Source organism: Tripterygium wilfordii, chromosome 22, assembly GCF_013401445.1.
Source record: "Tripterygium wilfordii isolate XIE 37 chromosome 22, ASM1340144v1, whole genome shotgun sequence".
Lineage (NCBI taxonomy): Eukaryota > Viridiplantae > Streptophyta > Magnoliopsida > Celastrales > Celastraceae > Tripterygium > Tripterygium wilfordii.
The window spans coordinates 5,232,750-5,252,190 of record NC_052253.1 but is presented as its reverse complement, the minus strand read 5'-3'; the positions used below and the strand labels follow the sequence as shown (position 1 = coordinate 5,252,190).

General features: G+C 36.8%; 3 protein-coding genes across 3 annotated transcripts; 2 read left to right on the top strand and 1 right to left on the bottom strand.

The window, feature by feature from the left end:
- The first annotated feature begins 998 nt into the window (after positions 1–998).
- On the top strand, positions 999–5,658 carry LOC119990666 (CMP-sialic acid transporter 4-like). Its single transcript, XM_038836685.1, has 15 exons — positions 999–1,166; positions 1,305–1,365; positions 1,444–1,492; positions 1,581–1,692; positions 1,774–1,853; positions 1,988–2,063; positions 2,161–2,261; positions 2,686–2,757; positions 3,282–3,330; positions 3,443–3,484; positions 3,754–3,875; positions 4,015–4,074; positions 4,338–4,386; positions 4,964–5,058; positions 5,352–5,658. Exons 1-15 carry the CDS (start codon positions 1,140–1,142, stop codon positions 5,401–5,403), a joined length of 1,047 nt encoding a protein of 348 aa, XP_038692613.1. The 5' UTR covers positions 999–1,139; the 3' UTR covers positions 5,404–5,658.
- Positions 5,659–7,355: 1,697 nt separating this feature from the next.
- On the bottom strand, positions 7,356–11,729 carry LOC119990615 (damage-control phosphatase At2g17340). Its single transcript, XM_038836615.1, has 12 exons — positions 11,480–11,729; positions 11,333–11,398; positions 11,129–11,195; positions 10,944–11,012; positions 10,498–10,638; positions 9,614–9,742; positions 9,449–9,535; positions 8,747–8,821; positions 8,592–8,669; positions 8,406–8,483; positions 7,816–7,878; positions 7,356–7,719 (listed from the first exon to the last, which is right to left on the bottom strand). Exons 1-12 carry the CDS (start codon positions 11,647–11,649, stop codon positions 7,639–7,641), a joined length of 1,104 nt encoding a protein of 367 aa, XP_038692543.1. The 5' UTR covers positions 11,650–11,729; the 3' UTR covers positions 7,356–7,638.
- A 2,329-nt stretch (positions 11,730–14,058) lies between these two features.
- Positions 14,059–15,633, top strand: LOC119991926 (homeobox protein 3). The gene is made up of 2 exons (XM_038838470.1): positions 14,059–14,523; positions 15,187–15,633. Exons 1-2 carry the CDS (start codon positions 14,210–14,212, stop codon positions 15,500–15,502), a joined length of 630 nt encoding a protein of 209 aa, XP_038694398.1. The 5' UTR covers positions 14,059–14,209; the 3' UTR covers positions 15,503–15,633.
- Positions 15,634–19,441: the final 3,808 nt, after the last annotated feature.

The window sequence follows — 19,441 nt, the reverse complement described above, 5'->3', positions numbered from 1 at the left end:
GTTTAGATCGGACGACTTTTATCGCGGTAGCCATAGACTTTCGAACGTGATTTCGACGATTACAATGGATGAAACTCATCGAGGTTGGTCGGGTTTAGTTTGTGATGGCTTGGACTTCAATTTGGTGGTTGTGGTTACCGAATTGGTGCTCGGATAGCGATGACACCATGGTTGACCGTGGGTGCTCGTGAGGAAGAATAAAAAGATGGTAAGGGGGTGGGGTGTAAAGAGCATAGGTCCTTAAAAAAGACAAAGTCGAAGCAAAGTCGACAAAAATCGGGTACACTTAGGCCTAGTTTTGGTAAAGCTTTTTCAAAGTAGCAGAAATGATGGTAACAGAAATGCTGAATTTGCTATTCAAAGTAATAGTGAATAAATATGTTTTTTCTCGATAAAGATCGTAACCACTACTATTCGGATGTACAGTGAATAAATCGAACCTTCACAATAGCTCACAAACCACATATGTCAGAAAAATTGTAACTATCTATCTATTACATCTATATAATATAGAAACAAATTCATGTTTTTGCGAAATTTTTGTGTCCAATCAAATATCTTGTTGCTCCCAAATGATGGCACATGAAAACTAACATGCACCTAGTTTATTATCAGTATGAAACCTAAAAATAATAATTCAAGAAGATAGGAAACCGTGTTGACCGGTGTGGGACGGAAAATGATTTGTTAGAATGATTTCAGCAATTCCACATGATCTCCATCATCTAATGTATTGGGTGTAATATTGTCAAATCCAATGCATAATTGCATTGAATGGTGGACATCAGGTGGAATTGCTGGAATCATTCTAGCCCCCTATCCCGTATGGGACCACCATCGGGCGTCGGTTGTAATGTCTAGATCTGTCTTTAATTTATAAACATAAACAGTATTGAGTAGTGACTGGTGAATGGGCTCCCCATCCTGGGTTTTGCATTGTTGAGGGTTACAAATATTAGCCCAATTGGCTGACCCCAACGGCCCAATAATTCATCTCAACTCGCTGGCTTAGTGGCTTCTCATTCATGGCCATGGCTTCAGTCGGCGAGGACTGTAACAGAGATATCCTCCTGCTCCGCAACAAATAGAAGATCACAGACAAAGGAGGCAGCGAAAGAAATCTCCATTTATGCTATACAATGGAGTACAGGAAGATTAAGGACGAGGTATATTCTTCTTATTCTTTCCTTTTGATTTCGGAGCTTGAATGAACTCTTTTCCCAACAACACTGGTTAATTCCTTTGCTTGCCGAACTGAATTTGTCTTTTGATCCATTGTTGCGACGTGACTATTAAATTTGCAGGATAAAGATGCGGCTCCTTTAACTGATGACGTTGAGAGCTCAGGAGGCAAACCCCTTTCAGGTTTTTAATCAAGAAAAACCTAACTCCTCCCCAGCTTTTGATACTTCTAGAGACCAATTTTATGTTTTTCCTTCGCAGCTCGGCTGGTGAACATGGAGGCATCTGAGAGGTCCCGGTGGATGCGCAAGTAAGATTGTTGTGCATTTTTGTTTTCATTGCTATAAGCTCCATACATTATGGTTTTGTTATGGCATTTTCCTCCATCATTGGATCAGGACAAGTGTTACCTTTGCATTGACTCTTCTTACAAGTTCACAAGCAATACTCATTGTCTGGTCCAAGAGGGCTGGCAAGTATGAGTACAGTGTTACCACAGCAAATTTTATGGTAATCCAAATTTTCATTGCTCCAATTGCTAGTTTTTTCATGCAGTTAAGCTTGGCCATTTATCAAATATAATGGAATTAGGTGGAGACTTTGAAGTGTGCGTTGTCACTTTTAGCTCTAATTAGGATATGGAGAAATGAAGGTGTTACTGAAGATACCAGGTTATTTCAATTCGGTTTTGTGCTAAGATACTATTATAAGTTTAATACCTTATGCTCAGCTATTTCGATTCGCTTAGCTCTAATATCTCATGGTTTGTAACACATTGCTCTCTCACCTATATTCATGCCACCAGGCTTAGTACGACATTTGACGAAGTCAGTGTCTACCCCATTCCTGCAGCACTTTACCTTGTTAAGAATCTACTTCAGGTGGGTTTTAACCGTTTTGTGACTATATCATTGTAGCAATAACATTCTCTTCTTTCTTCGGTTGTGATTGCATATGTTTTGCAATATCATATGGCAGTATTACATCTTTGCCTATGTGGATGCTCCGGGATATCAGATACTGAAGAACCTGAATATTATTAGCACAGGTGTTCTATACCGTATAATACTCAAGAAAAAGTGAGCTCTCCTTCCTTTGTTTTTTGGATGTCACTCTATTGAATATATGTTATCAGGAACCATGATAACATTGTAAATGAATGAAATTTATTGATCCATATGTTCCGAGTGTTCTGTTTCATGAACTTGGTCACACTTTAATTAATTCAAAGGTTGGCGGAGAAAGATAAATGAAGTGTCTTTGATACATTCCTTCTCTGTTTCTTCCATCTAGATATTTTAAAATGTAAAGTTCTTCATTGCAATTATAAGAAGCTAAGCAAAGATATGATAAAATTGGTGCTCAGCTGTTGCTATGCTCTGTAGCCAAAGTGGAGAGGCAAACGATCTCTTTGGATGAGCAAAAAGTCCGATGCCCTTTGAAATGAGAAAACACCTGCAAGATTGTTTTCTGGCATTCTGTTCTAACCAATTTTAATTTCAGGTTAAGAGAGATCCAATGGGCAGCTTTCATTCTACTATGTGCTGGCTGTACCACTGCACAACTGAACTCTAAGTAAGGGCTTTCAAAAACGTTATCAAATACCTCTTTTGATTGGACTCATCTGAAGCTTGTCTTGTCTTGTCTTGTCACTTCTTTTTCTATTTACACATTCATTTTTGGATCCCCCAACATTTATCATATGTGTTCAAAGTGATAGACGCTGAAGCTGCTTGTATTTGTAGACAACCTAACACGTGGTCAAGTTTTAGATGAAGAATTTTACTTTATGTATGAGCACAAATATAACAACTTGAACAGAAAAAAGATCTCTTGGCCTGGTGGTAGCCTACTCCTTAGGATTTGAACCAAGGAATGAAGAAAAGGTCCCAAGTTCGAGCCTCCTCTCAAGCTAATAATGAATATAAAAAACATAACCTTTCAAAAAAACAAAAAAAACTTTGACAGAAACTCAACTTATATTTCATGGATGAGGCCATGTACGAAAATAGTGTCTTTGTATAAGGATTGAACCTAATATTTGTTTTAATTCAGTGAATGTAGTATGATGTAATTAACATTCTGACATTGTTTTGCAGCTCTGATCGTGTTCTTCAGACACCTTTTCAAGGTTGGATAATGGCCATTGTGAGTATTGACAACAATTATTCAGAAGAGTTATCCTGTGAAACAAAAATTTGTAAAGACCTTTCTATATCATATATGTTAGTTCTCCTAACAGTCAATAATTGTTTTGCAGGTGATGGCACTTTTAAGTGGGTTCGCTGGAGTGTATACTGAGGTGATTATTTAACCTCACATTTTAGTATTTTACCCAAAATTCCTTGAAGCATGGTTTGTGTTTCAAACAATATCAGCATTCATATAAATTTTCGGGTGACATGGCTTTTTAAAATTGAGTTGAATTCTCTGTCTTAATGTTTATTATGAAAGGATTTGAATTGCTTGATTGAGGATGTGCAGAGCTCTGATGAGTACATACAAAGAAACTCTTGAGTTTTGTAGCCTTGAATTGATTATAGTTTCTAATATTGGTTCTACTTTTGGCAGGCTATAATGAAAAAACGTCCTTCAAGAAACATAAATGTTCAAAACTTTTGGTTGTATGTCTTTGGGATGGCCTTCAATGCTGTTGCAATACTGTTTCAAGATTTTGATGCTGTCATGAACAAGTAACTAGAGCATTTCTGTTCTTTCCTGACAGTTTTTTATTCTTGATATCTTCTGGTGACTTTTGAGAGATCAATTCTTCCATACCTTTGAGACCTTCCATGTCTGCTATCATGTTCACGGTTGGTATTTTATTGTCAGGGGGTTCTTTCATGGATATTCATTCATAACAGTTCTCATGATTCTTAACCATGCGCTCAGGTATGTGACGCATATTTCTTCTGGGATGATGAATGTACTTAGTTTATCGCAAGCCTTGTTTCCTATATTGTGATAGAGTATGCATCAATATGTTTTGAGAATCCTTTGAAGTTTAGTGGACGGAATCACTAGATGAAATAGAATATCGTTTTGTTTGATTCAGGATTTTCTTGTTTGACAATATTGTTCCGTCTTGTTGTTTTTTAGAAATGAGAAAATTATTGTGCTCACACAATGTCTAATCATAATGTGCTTCTTTGCAGTGGAATTGCTGTATCTATGGTGATGAAGTATGCAGACAATATTGTAAAGGTAAATGAATTGTCAATTTACTTCTGGTCTGAAATTTAGCGATCTGCATTTGCTTGGAGCAGTTTGATCTTTTATTATTAGGCCCAGACGTGTTCCTCAATTAAATACTTTTCTCGTCAGTTAATTGGTGAACGCACAATGGAGATCTCACGCTTGATTTAAAAGAATTGGCTGTGAACTTGAAAATTAATCTGCTGCATTGATTTGTCTGCTACAGTATCAAATAGCTGTTAATTTCCTTATTCTGGGTTCATGTACAATGTTATAATGTTCCAATGCTGTGATATTGGTGGCGAATCAGGATCATCTTTGGCTGAAGAGTAGTTAGTAGTGACATATAAGGTTTAATCCTGTGTTACTTGCTTTATTGATTTGACAATTACTCTTGTTTTGTCCTTCTCTTTCTTTTTCCTTTTTCCTCATCTTTTCCGAAAAAAAAAAATTGTCAAAATTTAAATGCTGGTGTTTCTGACCTATTTCAGGTGCAGTGTGTATAAATGGAAGACCATGCATTCAGCATTCTCCGTATTTGTGAATGGATATTTTGGATACTGATTAGTTACCAAATGTTTTGCAGGTGTATTCTACTTCAGTGGCAATGCTTCTCACAGCAGTGGTTTCTGTATTTCTTTTTGGCTTTCATCTTTCACTGGCCTTCTTCCTTGGCTCAACGTAAGTTAGCTAATTGTTTAGTCCTGCACATTCACTGTCCTACACAGGATAGTTAAGACCTTTAAATCAAATGATACAAACTGCAATGGATCAAGAGTTCAAAAAAAATGGTTTTGATGGAAACATACTGCACCTTATCATATGTAATTTCGTACGATCCAAACACAAAGATGCATACGCGCTTTCTCCCCTTTTCTGGTTACATGTGTATGTGTGCTTTGGAGGGAAGGGATAGTGATGAAATTTCTCGCCATTTTTATAATGTAACAGTAATGTTTTTTTTTTGTTCCCAGTGTTGTCTCAGTTTCAGTTTATCTGCACTCAGTTGGGAAGCTGCAAAGGTAGCAACGATTTCCTCCATGCCTCGGTGTGTATTTGCCCACTCTTTTTTTTTATGGCATTGTCAATGTAAAGGCTATTGTGCTGAGATTTTCTTTCCACTTTGAGAAGGTTATTGTGAAATTACCAATTCCAAAGGAAGAATAGAAAGAAATGTACATGTAATTTTTATCACAACTAGTTCAAGACTGTAAGAATTAAACGCTAATTTCATTGATTCTGTTGTACAAGATAAATATGAACCCTACGATTATTTTACCAGGGTACTGGTGTTAAATGAGAGTATTTGGATCCGATTTTCCCCGTCGGCCTAAGCACGAAGGGCAAAACTCTATGCAGTGTAGATGACCGAATTTATCCAACTTAGAATAAACCAAATTTGGACATAAATTATATGTCCGAAATCCAAGTTCAAACGCAAAAAATTTTATCCGGTATAAAACGAGGTCTGAGTTCAAACACAACAATTTTAGTTGTCTAGATCCTAACCTGAATTAAATAATTGTCCGATTTAGTTGTTCGGATTTAAATCAATCCGGGTTTAATCAATTACGTACGTTCGAAATTCAATTCGGGTTAAGGTCCAAACGTAAATATCTTAGAGGTCGGTTACCTTTTTCAACGGTATAACAGTAGCTACGGTATCTCAGTACGGCTGTACTGATTGCAGCTCTTTCTTTTTCTCCTTTTATACTCGCTTAACTCAAGCTTGGCTTTGACCTGGCGAGCGGCTAAGGGCCAATTGACTTAACTGAATTGAAATCGTAGGTCTCGGATTCTATTCCGTCTGTTAGTGTATAAAGATCTCTGGCTATTCTTTTTCGAATGTAGCAGCTGGAGCTAGAGCAAGCACTACCGTTAACACCGTTGATCTTGGCATAGTGACTGTTCTTTCTTCCAAGCATTGTTTTCTTATTGAAACAGAAGATGCTCAGAAGACAAACGGCATTGCAAAGGTTGATGCGGGAGAGGATGCTGAGGTAGTATACGCGTAACTATTGGCCTTGGTATTAAGATGTTTTGTTGCTTTGCTGATTGTTACCTGGTACTTCTGCAGTGAAATAGATATGGCATTGCAAAGCTGATTGTTATCCATTTTTGGGGGGAAGTATTTTGGTAAGAGTTTAATGAAATATTCCCCTCAATTCCTCCAAAATCCCTTCCCTTAATTCTTTTTCTAAACTATTCAAACAATGAATTTAGAGTGTGTTTGGATTGAGGGATTTGGGGGGAATGGAAAGGAAGAGAATGGAAAGGAAAATACATTTTCTTCTCTCAAGTTTGGATATATTAAAAAAAGGAATGAAAAGTGATTTAATTTATTAATTTATCCTTACTTTTTATGTTTAGGTATTATGTACAAGGGTAAAATAGGTTTTTAAAATACACACTTGTATTTTCACCATTGTTATGAAACATGTGGGGTCCATAGCAATGGATCCTACTTATCATTTCACTCATTCACACCCCTAAGAAGTGGTGTGTATTTTAAGAGTAATTCTTTATGCACCCTATATTTTACTTCCCACACCCTATCTAACACACTTTACTATCTTTTACTTCCTACACCTATATTATTTTATTCATTTGGTGTCTTGGTGTTTGATCCAAGACCACCCATGTGATCTAAGAGCAAATGCAATAGGACATTTTTGCTACATCAATAAAAATCTCACTTGTGTTACACAAAAAGTCAAGGCGAACACGTATCTTAATACAACCATATCAACAAAACACAAATTCTTATACATTATCCTTTCTCACCCGGTATGGAGGCCAACAACATTACATTACATGTCTCCATGTTGTCCCCAACAAAATTACACCAAAACACAAAATCTCAATACAACCATATCAGCAAAACACGTCTCTCAATACAGCCACATTAGCAAAATACGTTTTCCAATACAGCCACATCAACAAAACACAAATACATACACATGAATGAAAAAATTGCATAAAGGCTAAAGCCATCCAACGTGCGCGCGCAAACACTCTTACATATATGAATGGCATCATAGATTCGAATACATCAAATAAGAAGCTCATGTTTGAGAATGATTTTGTATGGAAAAGCTACCATGCACCGACCTTTAAATTAATTAAAATCTGATACATAACAACTTTCCCTATGATTTATTCATCATAGAAGATAACTTCTAAAGTCTACATATGGCATTAAAATCTAATCCTGTGCGAGCATCCGATAATTGACAAATGGGTTAGAAGGAATCGGTGTAACTAACTCAAAACTTCATTGTATTTAAAGACACAATCATAAAGCCGCCCTCCAAGAAACTGGGCAACCTCTGGGTGTTTCACCTGTTACAAGAAAGCATAAAACATATGGCGTAAATTAATGAAGCTAAGGAAAAGGTGATGCTGAAGTAGCAAAAATGTTACAAATTTAATCGTTACCATTCCAATCTTGAGAGAATCACACTTTAATTGAGCATAAAGATTCGTCTCTATTCCACGACCCTGTCAGAGGCATTGAAAATTATTCACTCTGCTGGAACATTCAGCATTAATCGGTGAAACAACTATAACTTCTTTCTCGTTGTCCTTTTGAACAGAAATTTCTCTCTCATGATCCACATTATTCGCTAATATGCTTTCTAAAGGAGGTAAAGATAAAAATATAGGGACTCCTTAGTACATGAAGAATATACCAAACCGATGGAAAGAATTCATAGGCAAAACTGAAATTAATATCATCCGCAATTTTCAACTATAGTTTTCCCTTGCCTTCCATTTCAGTAATGTCATCCCCAAATTGCATCCAGCAGGAAACAAAGGAAAAAAGTCTTCATCAATAAATGGCTAAATGCATGCCCTATTATATCAGAAAATATATGGTAACTCGACCAAGTTCATGTCCAGATACTGTTTAGTTCAGTTAATTTTTCAAATGCTTGTATTAATACGAGATAGAGTTCAAAAAGAACGCTAAACCATTACAATTACTTTTAAAACTTCAGTAGAATCTCAAAATGGTAAGAACTTACCATGCCTTCCAAGATAACTAGATCTGCATCACTTGCCAGATAGGCAAGTTCTTGAGAGACACTCGTGAGATCAATAACCTGCAAGGAACAGAAAATGGAAGACCTTGTTAGTATAACCACAGAAAATACGGGAATACTTCTGCTCAACCAGTGCCATAAATGAAAGTTGGATTTTTCATTTCTTACTGGCAAGTCGTTGCCAGAATTGGCAATTAAAAGATTTGAAGTGTCCACTCCAATGAGCTTCCCGTTTTCATCCTTCAACTGGTAAATTTCCACATATAAAATCAGTCCACCAATTTGTAATGCAATCTTAAATGCCATAATTTTCTTATCATTACCTTTGATATAATCTCAATCAGTTCAGGGTAAGTTACATCATTGATGGAAGGCAAGTCATTTGCGGCCAACACAACCTGCAAAGAATGAAAAAAAGAAAAGAAAAAACAAACTCAACACTCCAACAAGAACCACTGGATACTCATACAACTATCTTCGCTTTGCAAGAACACAGTAATTCAGCCAAACTTCTTAACAGCATTTGGGGCAGAAAAACACAAACAATCTCTATCACAATTGAGATGCAGGCTTTAAGATGAAACATGGATTCAAATTTCAAATGTGAAGAGTCCACAAAACAACAAAGTGAGGGAGGCGAGAGCCAGTTGTGGACAAAATAAAGATGGGACTAATATTGAGTTTCTGGTCAAATGTATAGCTAATAGGTTTTCATGCTTAAAAACACAAACACACAGATGTCCAAAATATAATGCAACTTAAGTAGCAAATGATTCGTGTAAATTTTTATGAGAAATATGCTTTAATTTCGCCAACTTCCTTACAGGTGCATATGCATAGTAATATCAAAGTCAGTAGTGCTTAAACTTCCTCATAACTAGGCAAAACAAAAATTCTACCAACCAAATATAACAAAAGAGGCCATTAAATTTTAACCAAAAAATATCATCAAAAAGATCTTGATATTTTGATGCATACTTCATCTGCTGATCTGCATAGAAAAGACATTAGATCAAGAAATTAACCTGTGTTCCATGTCTTAGTAACTCTCTTGCAAATGGTAAGATACCCAATATTATATCTGCACCAGAATTGTCAACAAAAATAACGGCCTGTCATGACAAAAGACGTGGTCAGGGCAAGATACATCTACATGATAGCAACAACCCTGCCCACAACTAAGAGCTTGCCTTTTTCCAAGATTTCTTGGTCCATTTTGCCTTGAAGGCGTCCAAGTCATCGATAACCCATGGGCGAGGAACAAGGTTTTGACAACTAGCCAAAAAGGACATTCCATCTCTTGAGAAAACCTCTGCAAGCTTCATGAAATGGGGAAATGAAAACCATTAGTACTTGTATTAAGAGTTCGCTTCCCCTTAGCACATTCAAATAGCACTAAAGAAGTACGTGCATAACAAGAAAATAAAGGTACAAATCATCACTATCAAAGCCTTTATCCCAAAAACTTCATGGTAGGCTATATGAAAATATAAGAGAAATAAGCATGAAGCAACTATGTTGAGTCTTTTCGCCTATAGTCCATAAATCTGCACTCTCAACTAAAACTGTAGAGTATGGATCCTTTCATAATTACTTCCATCCATGTCTTCTTTGTCTTGCCTCTTCCTGTTTTTTTAGTATCTTCTTAATTCCTTATAAATTCACATCAGGACATAATTGTTCAAGGACAATTAATCAGTAGATATGATGGACCCAAAACAAAGACACTAACACACCACAAGGCAACTTGTCCTTCAAGATTAAGAAGACTCAAACAAGGCCTGTTAAGACCTTGGCAGATAGAGCAAGATTATAGGGGATGATTCACGTTTCAACCAGGGAAATATGATTCTGGAGAAAGATAGATGATGAGCTTGGATTCAAGTAGCTTTACTCAACTACTTTCAAACCAAAAAGGTGTCAAGTGAAAGACAACCAGTGGCTGACATATAATAATTTGTTGAATATCAAGTAATAAATTCATTGCTATTGGAATAAATACACATTGTGATGTGTCAGGAGCACAGATTATCGGGCAAAGATTTGAAAGTATGTTGATCAAAAGTTGACTAACCTGTGCAGAACCAAGATCAAATATATTTCCAGCAAAAATTCCTCGAACCAGATTCTCCAATCGCTTACCTTCATCTTCAATAGAATCATTAAGATGAACTACACCATCAAATAAGGATATAGCCTTTGCATTTTCTTCATCCTATTGCAATGAGTCGACAAAAAAAAAAAAAAAACGAACCACATTATAAATCAATGGAAGTCTAATATTTACTCAAAGCTATTTCAATATTCTTGTGCCAAAATAGCCTTGATATCTAACAGGTTTTGGTTGTTGTTCTAACAGGTTTACCAATGAAAAAGAGATCTGTTAGGACTTCCAAGATATTCCCATGTCAGTCACAAGATGCGTATACTTTATGTTGTTATCAAGGGTGACTAGAATGTGAAGCCAATGATTTTGGCATACAAGAGAATGTAGCAAAATAGAATCTAGCTACCACTTACCTTGACTTTCTTGAATATATCACGAAATCCCAATTCTCTGAGTATTTGCTCACGCAGTCTGCAGAGAAGCTACAACATCCCAAACAAAATACACACAAATACATATATCGAAATTCAAAAATGAGTTCCCCATGGTCAGAAATGGTGAATTTTATGAGCTTGACAAGGTGGGAATTGAGACTCACGACGCAATCCGGGGGGCCACCGTGACTTTCAGGGTCTTTCTTCAAGTCCTCGAGTATCTCAGCATACCTTGAAACAAAGAATCAAAAAGAATGCTGAATACATGTGGTGAAATGGTAATCAACTAACAAAGAATCATGAAATGAAACCCTAAGAAAACAACATCAGACAACAAATAAACACTAAACAACATGAAAAGAACTAACCTTTGAGCAAACTTTTCAGCTTTGGCAGGAGCATCAGGAACCGTAGGATCACTCTCAGCTCTTTTCCTGCGACATAAGATTTAAACATTAGAATCAACTTACATATGTGAAGAGAGAGAGAGAGAGAGGGAGAGGGGAGCAGGGTACTTGAAAGAGGGGATGGAAAGGAGGAAGAGGTCGATCCAGGATAGCTCAGTTGGGGTTGGCTTCTTGGGATTATCGGAAGGGAATCTGTAGGGGATGGTACAAGCCCTGTAGTTGGATTCGATCGGCGTCATCAGCAACGGAAACGGTACCAACTCCGACGCACTTTCCATTTTTGTTCCTTCTCTTGTCGTCGAATCACAAAACAGGCAATGGGTTTGATTTTTTCCTTCGTTTTATATGTATTTAGGATTGCAATTTGCAAAGAAAGAGTCTTTATGACCTTTCTCGTGGAGAGTGAGGGAAAATGTGGCATATTGAGTCAACATCACATATAAGCATCAATTAAAAAGGAATCTTTTATCTCCAGCTCTATTTACTACGATACAAATAACCTTCCGCTTTTTTCTCATCACTTAAAGCTCATCGCTGCCCATATGACATAGGCTCCATTTGGAATAGCTTTTTTATAAATATTTTTTTACTATTTATTAATATAAATGTTTGAAGCCATCCAAACAATAATTTTCGGGCACGTAATACAAGATCATTTTTTCAACATTTTATATTATTTTGGAAATGCTACAGAATGAAAGCATTTCACTAGCATTTGAGTAAACAAAGTCTATTTTATCCCCATAATTTTACTTTATTTCGATTATACCCTCACTAAATAAATTAATTTATTAATTTATAATAAAGTAATTTTTATATTTGGATACAACTATATTAATTTATAAACAAATTAATAAATTAAATTAAATTGATAATTGATTAGATTAATTAAATTAATTAAGTTGTAAGTTTAGATATGGATATACAACTAATATGCATAATACCCCTACATGTAATTTATCACAATATGCTACACATCACAAATATTAACAGTAAAAGTTCAACCAAACACCTACTTCAGCATTTAGGCAGCATATATGCTACTAAAATTGTCCAACATTTATAACCACCATTTCTGTTAGTATATCTGCTACTTTGCAAATGCTTTATCAAACTGACCCATATTTATCGTCTGACCATCATTCATGATGCGACTGGTCCCAAAAGAATTATAAATGATGAGGATTATTTGCACCCCCTACTTAACTAAGCACACCACATTCTAAATAAACCACAATAAAAAATAAAACATTTATGAATACACCCCAATTTCAATTTTTTTCCAATTTTACAGTCTACACCCCATAATTTCAACCGTTGGATCTCACCGATGGCTGAGATTAAAGAAAATTAAAAAAAAAATAAAACTAAACCCAGTAGTGATTCTTGTTCTCTTTCCCTCTCTGCTTCTCTCACTCTGTTTAGGTTTTTCTGAGCTCGTAGCTTCTATTTCTTCCAATCGGAAGTCCATCGCCGCTGCTATTTTCTTTAATTGTTTGATTTTGATATAAGGATTGACTGGTTTGCTTTCAATTTGGTTGCGGGAAATCGTAGACACATAAGGAGAGAAGGAGGAGAATTGGAGAAAGAGACAGAGAATGGGAGAGGGAGAAGGAGAGAAGGAGACCTGAAAAAGGAGAATTGATAGGGTCAATTGAAGTGTTGAAAGATTGAGGGTTTTTGAGTTTTTGAGGTGCACTTAGTTAATTCAGAAGTGTAACTAGTCCTCATCATTACAAAGAGATATGAATAAAACTCTACAAATCCCGACGAATTTTGTCTACCATAAATGTCATAATCATGTTCAAAAATCCATGACCATCGGGAGAAAAATCCGACTCTCTTTGGTGAATATTATTGCTTTATTAGGTTCTTCATACAGTTTGAAGAACCTCCTCATTTCAAGTGGGCTTGTTTGGGCTCTGTTGAGTGGGCCATACTTCGCTTCTTGCTTACTAGATAGAGACTATCATTAATTTAAGCCCAAGTGGGGAATATTCAATGAATTAAATTAAATTTAAAAAGGTAAGTTTTCTTTCTTAAGTAATTGCTCCCAACTCCCCAAAAAAAAAAGTCCCAAGTTTAAACGGAAAAATAGATGATATAAACGATTTGATTTCTAGGTTGTCAATTTAATAATTGTGATAATCTTGTCTTATTTTTTTTTTCTTTTCCTGCTTTCTCATTTAAAATTTTTAATCGGATTCATATGAATTCATTTTCTTAAAAGTTTACCAGTATCTTAGGAGTGGCAACAAAAAATCGATTTCAGGTCGGTTTCAAGTTGGAGAACAACATGTCTTTACGAAATATTTACATGTCCGGACCTTAATTCGGATTAAATTTCGGGCATACCTAATTGTCATACCCAGATTGGTTTAAATCCAAACAATAAACTAATTCGGATTAGGGTTTAGACAAGCAAACCAGTGTGTTTGGACCTGAACTCGGTTTTAAATCGAACAAAATCTTATTGTTTGGTCCCAGATTTTAGACATAAAACTTCTCTCCAAACTTTGTTTAATTTAGGTCGGACAAATTCTATCATTCAGATTGGACAGAGTTTTGCCACCACAGTGTATCTCCACTTGAAGAAGAATATTCAAAATTTGAAAATTAAGGCTGACTTTCCTTTTGGTCATTGGACTTTAAAAAAGTTTCCAAACAATGTTGGATTGCTTTCCATAAGATGTCTAGTAAATACAGGAAACTCAAATGTCAAACACTAACCGTTTCAAACTCCACCCTCCAAAAATCTCGTCCTCTTTCCATCTCTCCGCTCTCTGAATCGATCCATCCGCTCTCCTTTTTCTTCTCTTCTGTTTTGTAAATCAATCAATGGAAGAGTGCCTGAGAAAGCTGAGTCTGTGGGAAACCAAGACTTTTAAGCCTATTATGAGCCATGATGATCTGGAGCCCATTATTCTCGGCTTGGGCTTCGTCGGTCTTCCTCCGTCATCCACCGTCCCCGCCTGGAAAGAGTACCTCTACACCGCCCGCTCCACCAAATCTTCATCATCGTCGTTGCCCCCTCGGCCCAGGCTGCCTTATCCGAGAGTAGACGGACTCCATATCTACACTTACCGCGCTTTCCTTGACGCCCTCAATTTCTACCTTCAGATTCCGGATATCTCCGATCTCTTCCATGTCCGGTAACCAGCTCCACTCATTTTATTATTATTTTTTTCCTTCTTTTAATTAGTAAATCAATTTGAGTTTGGCATCTTAGTTTTCTTCGAAGAAATAATCGCGGAAGGTCTGTCGGGGAGTAGAATTGGAATTCAATTTGCGTTTTTGAATGAACTCGGAAAACAATTTTCTTGAATTAAGTTTAATTTGCAGTAATTAAAATTTCAAATGGAATTGAGATTCCAAATGCATAAATATCTCATGAGTCATGATGTCACTTCTGATGATGATTAAATAAATAGTGTTTATGTCTCCTATGAACATTGCTGTATAAATTAAAAAAAAAATTTCGTGAACGCTGCCCCACCCCGAACCCCAAATACATAATTGTGTCCCAAGTGAGTTTGGATGTGGATCCGCCACGCCACTGGCAACAAATGTTGTGTTGGGAGAATATATATATATATAAATCTGCAGGTAGATTAGACATTAAGAGTTGTCAAGAGACTGATTGTGGTTCAAATATTTAAACCCTCAGGCAGCATAGAAGAATCTCTGCTGACAAATTGAAAAAAAAATGCAGGATAGCATAGTAAAATCTTAAACAAGAGTTTAGGGTTTTACATATATGATGATTGTTTACTAGAACTGATTTTTTTTATTGTATTTGGTTATGTTGTTGATAGGGGAATGGCTCTTCATAGAGTACAGGACAAGAATAGGAGGTTCCGTAGGATGGAGGAAGATGACAGTGTGTTTGTTTATAGAGAAGGAACTCTTGATGAATCCACCCACAATCTCTATCTCTCCACTAGCCATAATAACAATAACAATAGCATCACCACCAATGGCAATAGCAACAACGAGAATGGAAATGGGAATGAGAATTGCAATGCTAAAGGCTCTGACTATGTTGGTTTTGGTGGTGGTGGCATTCGTGACAAGGGCAACACCACCCCCGTTGGCTCCCTTGTTCCTTTGAAGGATATCATTGTCTCATGATCATTATTTATGTCTTATTTTTTCTCATCAATTTTGGATCCTCAGGATTATTATTAGACTAGAAGTTTTGATATAAAATTGAACTCTTATAGGAGATTTTGAATTGTTTATATAAAATTTTGTTTTTCTTCTGTTTTGAGGCTCACTGAACATGGTTACTTCCTCTTTGGTTCGTTTGATTTGGTACCTTGGATAGGGGTGGTAAAACTTCGTCCGATATTTGTTGGATCCGGAATCGATTTTTTTTCCACCCCTAACCTTGGGCCAAGTCCAAATGAAATTCTACAAAAGGCGCATATGAGAATCTGGGCTTCCCGACAAATTGAGGGCCTTTAGTGGGCCGGTCTTATTCTGTTTTGTTTTTGTGTCCTCCTCTTTGGCCTCGTCTCAAAAGAAGAGCTAATTAGTGTTGGAGTTGCGACTGGAGAAAGAAAAAAGATTTTGGATTCTTCAATGCTGGCTTTTTTGGCCTTCCCTGTCTCCCAACATGACAAAAGCGTTGAGCCCTTCTCTTGATTATGTAGAAGCTAGCAGCAATAAAGGACCTTTTCAAGTCTCTTGGAAGAACAAAACAAGAGAATAACTAATGTAAACTAAGGTCTTGTTATTAGTCAAACTTTCACATCTTTAGTAGAGCCTCTTCTAATCAAGAAAGATGGCTTCCAGGGTCATCAATAATCTCTGTTTTGAGTAGCATTGTGTCTATAGGGGGACACAGAGAAGACAATCGAAAGAAGAGTAGAAGACGATCTGGGGATTGACTATTGGGAGACGATTTAGGATTTGTAAAATACTAAAATGTAAATTTTATTATTGTAATTTATTAATTTGTAATGTTTATGGGCTTTTGGCCCAAATTTTATAATAGTTGGTTGGTTGGGTAATATTGGTCAAGTGACTTTTGAGTACTTATATAACTATCAACCAACCTATCTCTACAAAAGTCTACATGGGTCTGGTGGAATTATTGGTCCGACTTTGGTGGGTTGGTTAATAGTTGATTATTGGCCATGAAAAACATGTTGGTAATGGGTCGGTTGACGGATAAAATCGACCTATGCCCAACCTTAATTGCTGCGACCAGGCTACAGCGCGTCTATGAAATCTTGTCAATAACAGGGATACTAGCTTATTTGTCGGGTACTTTCTTGAATTCAAGGACCTCTTCCATAGCATTAACTCAGTCCAATAATTCCTTAGTATGCAATCCTCCCACAAATTATGAGATATCAATCTTTAACCCACTCTTCCACCTTCTCGGATCACGATTATTCCCCGGCCAACGATCGTGAGAGTGTGGTTGAAAAAAGGGTTATTCCAATCATCACTCTCTTCTAACACCTCATCATCCGTGGGTGGCAAATCCGCTCCTTGATTAGCTTGCCGGTTCTACCTATGGTTTTGTTGCACAAACATGGTCGTCATCTCCACCCTCTACTTTGTCAATACATCCAAATGATGTTGCACACGAACCATTTCATCCCGATGAAAAGGTCCTCCACAAATATGACCCTATCAACACATCTATTTTGCGGCATACTAAATGAATTGAGTAAAACTCCGATACCAACTCATGCAGGATAGTGTGATGAAAGAAACTTTCTACTTGAACATCTTAATTCGAATCACGAATACCAAGTTCGAGGAATCACCACTTTGTTGATTCCACAAATTATGGAACCGATACGATTGAGCAAATGATGAACCGGTATGATTTTGTTTACTAGAACCCCTTTTTATTGTATTTGGTTATGTTTTTGTAGGGGAATGGCTCTTCATAGAGTAAAGGACAAGAATAGGAGGTTCCGTAGGATGGAAGAAGATGACAGTGTGTTTGTTTATAGAGAAGGAACTCTTGATGAATCCACCCACAATCTCTATTTCTCCACTAGCCATCATAACAATAACAATAGCATCACCACCAATGGCAATAGCAACAACAACAACGAGAATGGAAATGGAAATGGGAATGGGAATTGCAATGCTGAAGGCTCTGACTATGTTGGTTTTGGTGGTGGTGGCATTCGTGACAAGGGCAACACCACCCCGTTGGCTCTCTTGTTCCTTTGAAGGATATCATTGTCTCATTATCATTATTTATATATTGTTTTCTCTCATCAATTTTGGATCCTCAAGATTATGATTAGACTAGAAGTTTTGATATAAAATTGAACTCTTATAGTAGATTTTGAATTGTTTATATAAAATTTTGTTTTTCTTCTATTTTGAGGTTCACTGAACATCATTACTTCCTCTTTGGTTCGTTTGATTTGGTACCTTGGATAGAGGTGACAAAACTCTATCCGATATTTGTTGAACCCAAAATCGATTTTTTTTCCACCCCTAACCTTGGGCCAAGTCCAAATGAAATTCTACAAAAGGCGTATATGAGAATCCAGGCTTCCTGACAAATTGAGGGCCTTTAGTGGGCCGGTCTTATTCTGTTTTGTTTTTGTGTCCTCCTCTTTGGACTCGTCTCAAAAGAAGAGCTAATTAGTGCCGGAGTTGCGACTGAAGAAAGAAAAAAGATTTTGGATTCTTCAATGCTGGCTTTTTCGGCCTTCTTTGTCTCCCAACATGACAAAAGTGTTGAGCCCTTCTCTTGATTGCGTAGAAGCTACCGGCGATAAAGGACTTTTTCAAGTCTCTTGGAAGAACAAAACAAGAGAATAACTAATGTGAACTAAGGTCTTGATATTAGTCAAACTTTCACATCTTCAGTAGAGCCTCTTCCAATTAAGAAAGACGGTTTCCTGGGTCATCAATAATCTCTGTTTTGAGTAGCATTGTGTCTGTAGGGGGACACAGAGAAGACGATCGAAAGAAGAGTAGAAGACGATATGGGGATTGACTATTGGGAGACGATTTATGATTTGTAAAATACTAAAATGTAAATTTTATTATTGTAACTTATTAATTTGTAATGTTTATGGGCTTTTGGCCCAAATTTTATAATAGTCGGTTGGTTGGGTAATATTGGTCAAGCGACTTTCAAGTATTTTTATAACTATCAACCGACCCATCTCTACATGGGTCTAGTGGAATTGTTGGCCCGACTTTGGTGGGTCGATTAATGGTTGATTATTGGCCATGAAAAACATATTGGTAATGGGTTGGTTAACGGATAAAACCGACCTATGCCCAGTCCTAATTGTTGCCACCAAGCTACAACGTGTCTACGAAGTCTTGTCGATAACATGGATACTAGCTTATTTGTCGGGTACTTCCTTGAATTCAAGGACCTCCTCCATAGCATTAACCCAGTCCAATAATTCCTTAGTATGCAATCCTCCCACAAATTATGAGATATCAATCTTTAACCCACTCTTCCACCTTCTCGGATCACGATTATTCCCAGGCCAACGATCGTGAGGGTGTGGTTGAAAAGAGGGTTATTCCAATCATCACTCTCTTCTAATGCCTCATCATCCGTGGGTGGCAAATCCGCTCCTTGATTGGCTTGCCGGTTCGGCCTATGGTTCTATTGCGAAAACATGGTCGTCATCTCCACCCTCTACTATGTCAATACATCCAAATGCTATTGCACACGAACCATTTCATCCTGATGAAAAAGTCCTCTACATACATGTCCCTATCGATACGTCTCTTTTGCGGCATACTAAATGAATTGAGCAAAGGCTCCGATACCAACTCATGCAGGACAGTGTGATGAAAGAAACTTTCTACTTAAACATGTTAATTCGAATCATGAATACCAAGTTCGAGGATTCAACACTTTGTTGATTCCGCAATTTATGGAATCGGTATGATTGAGCAATCGAGGAACCCATATGATTTTGGACTTCATCATAATGGTACTTAAAAATTGTAATATGAGTACAACGTTAATATATCTACCACGAAGAATGAAGACCGTTCCAAGTCCCACCCCTTCACAATCGTTAATTTTAACAAAGATCATTGGAGTGTTAATATATT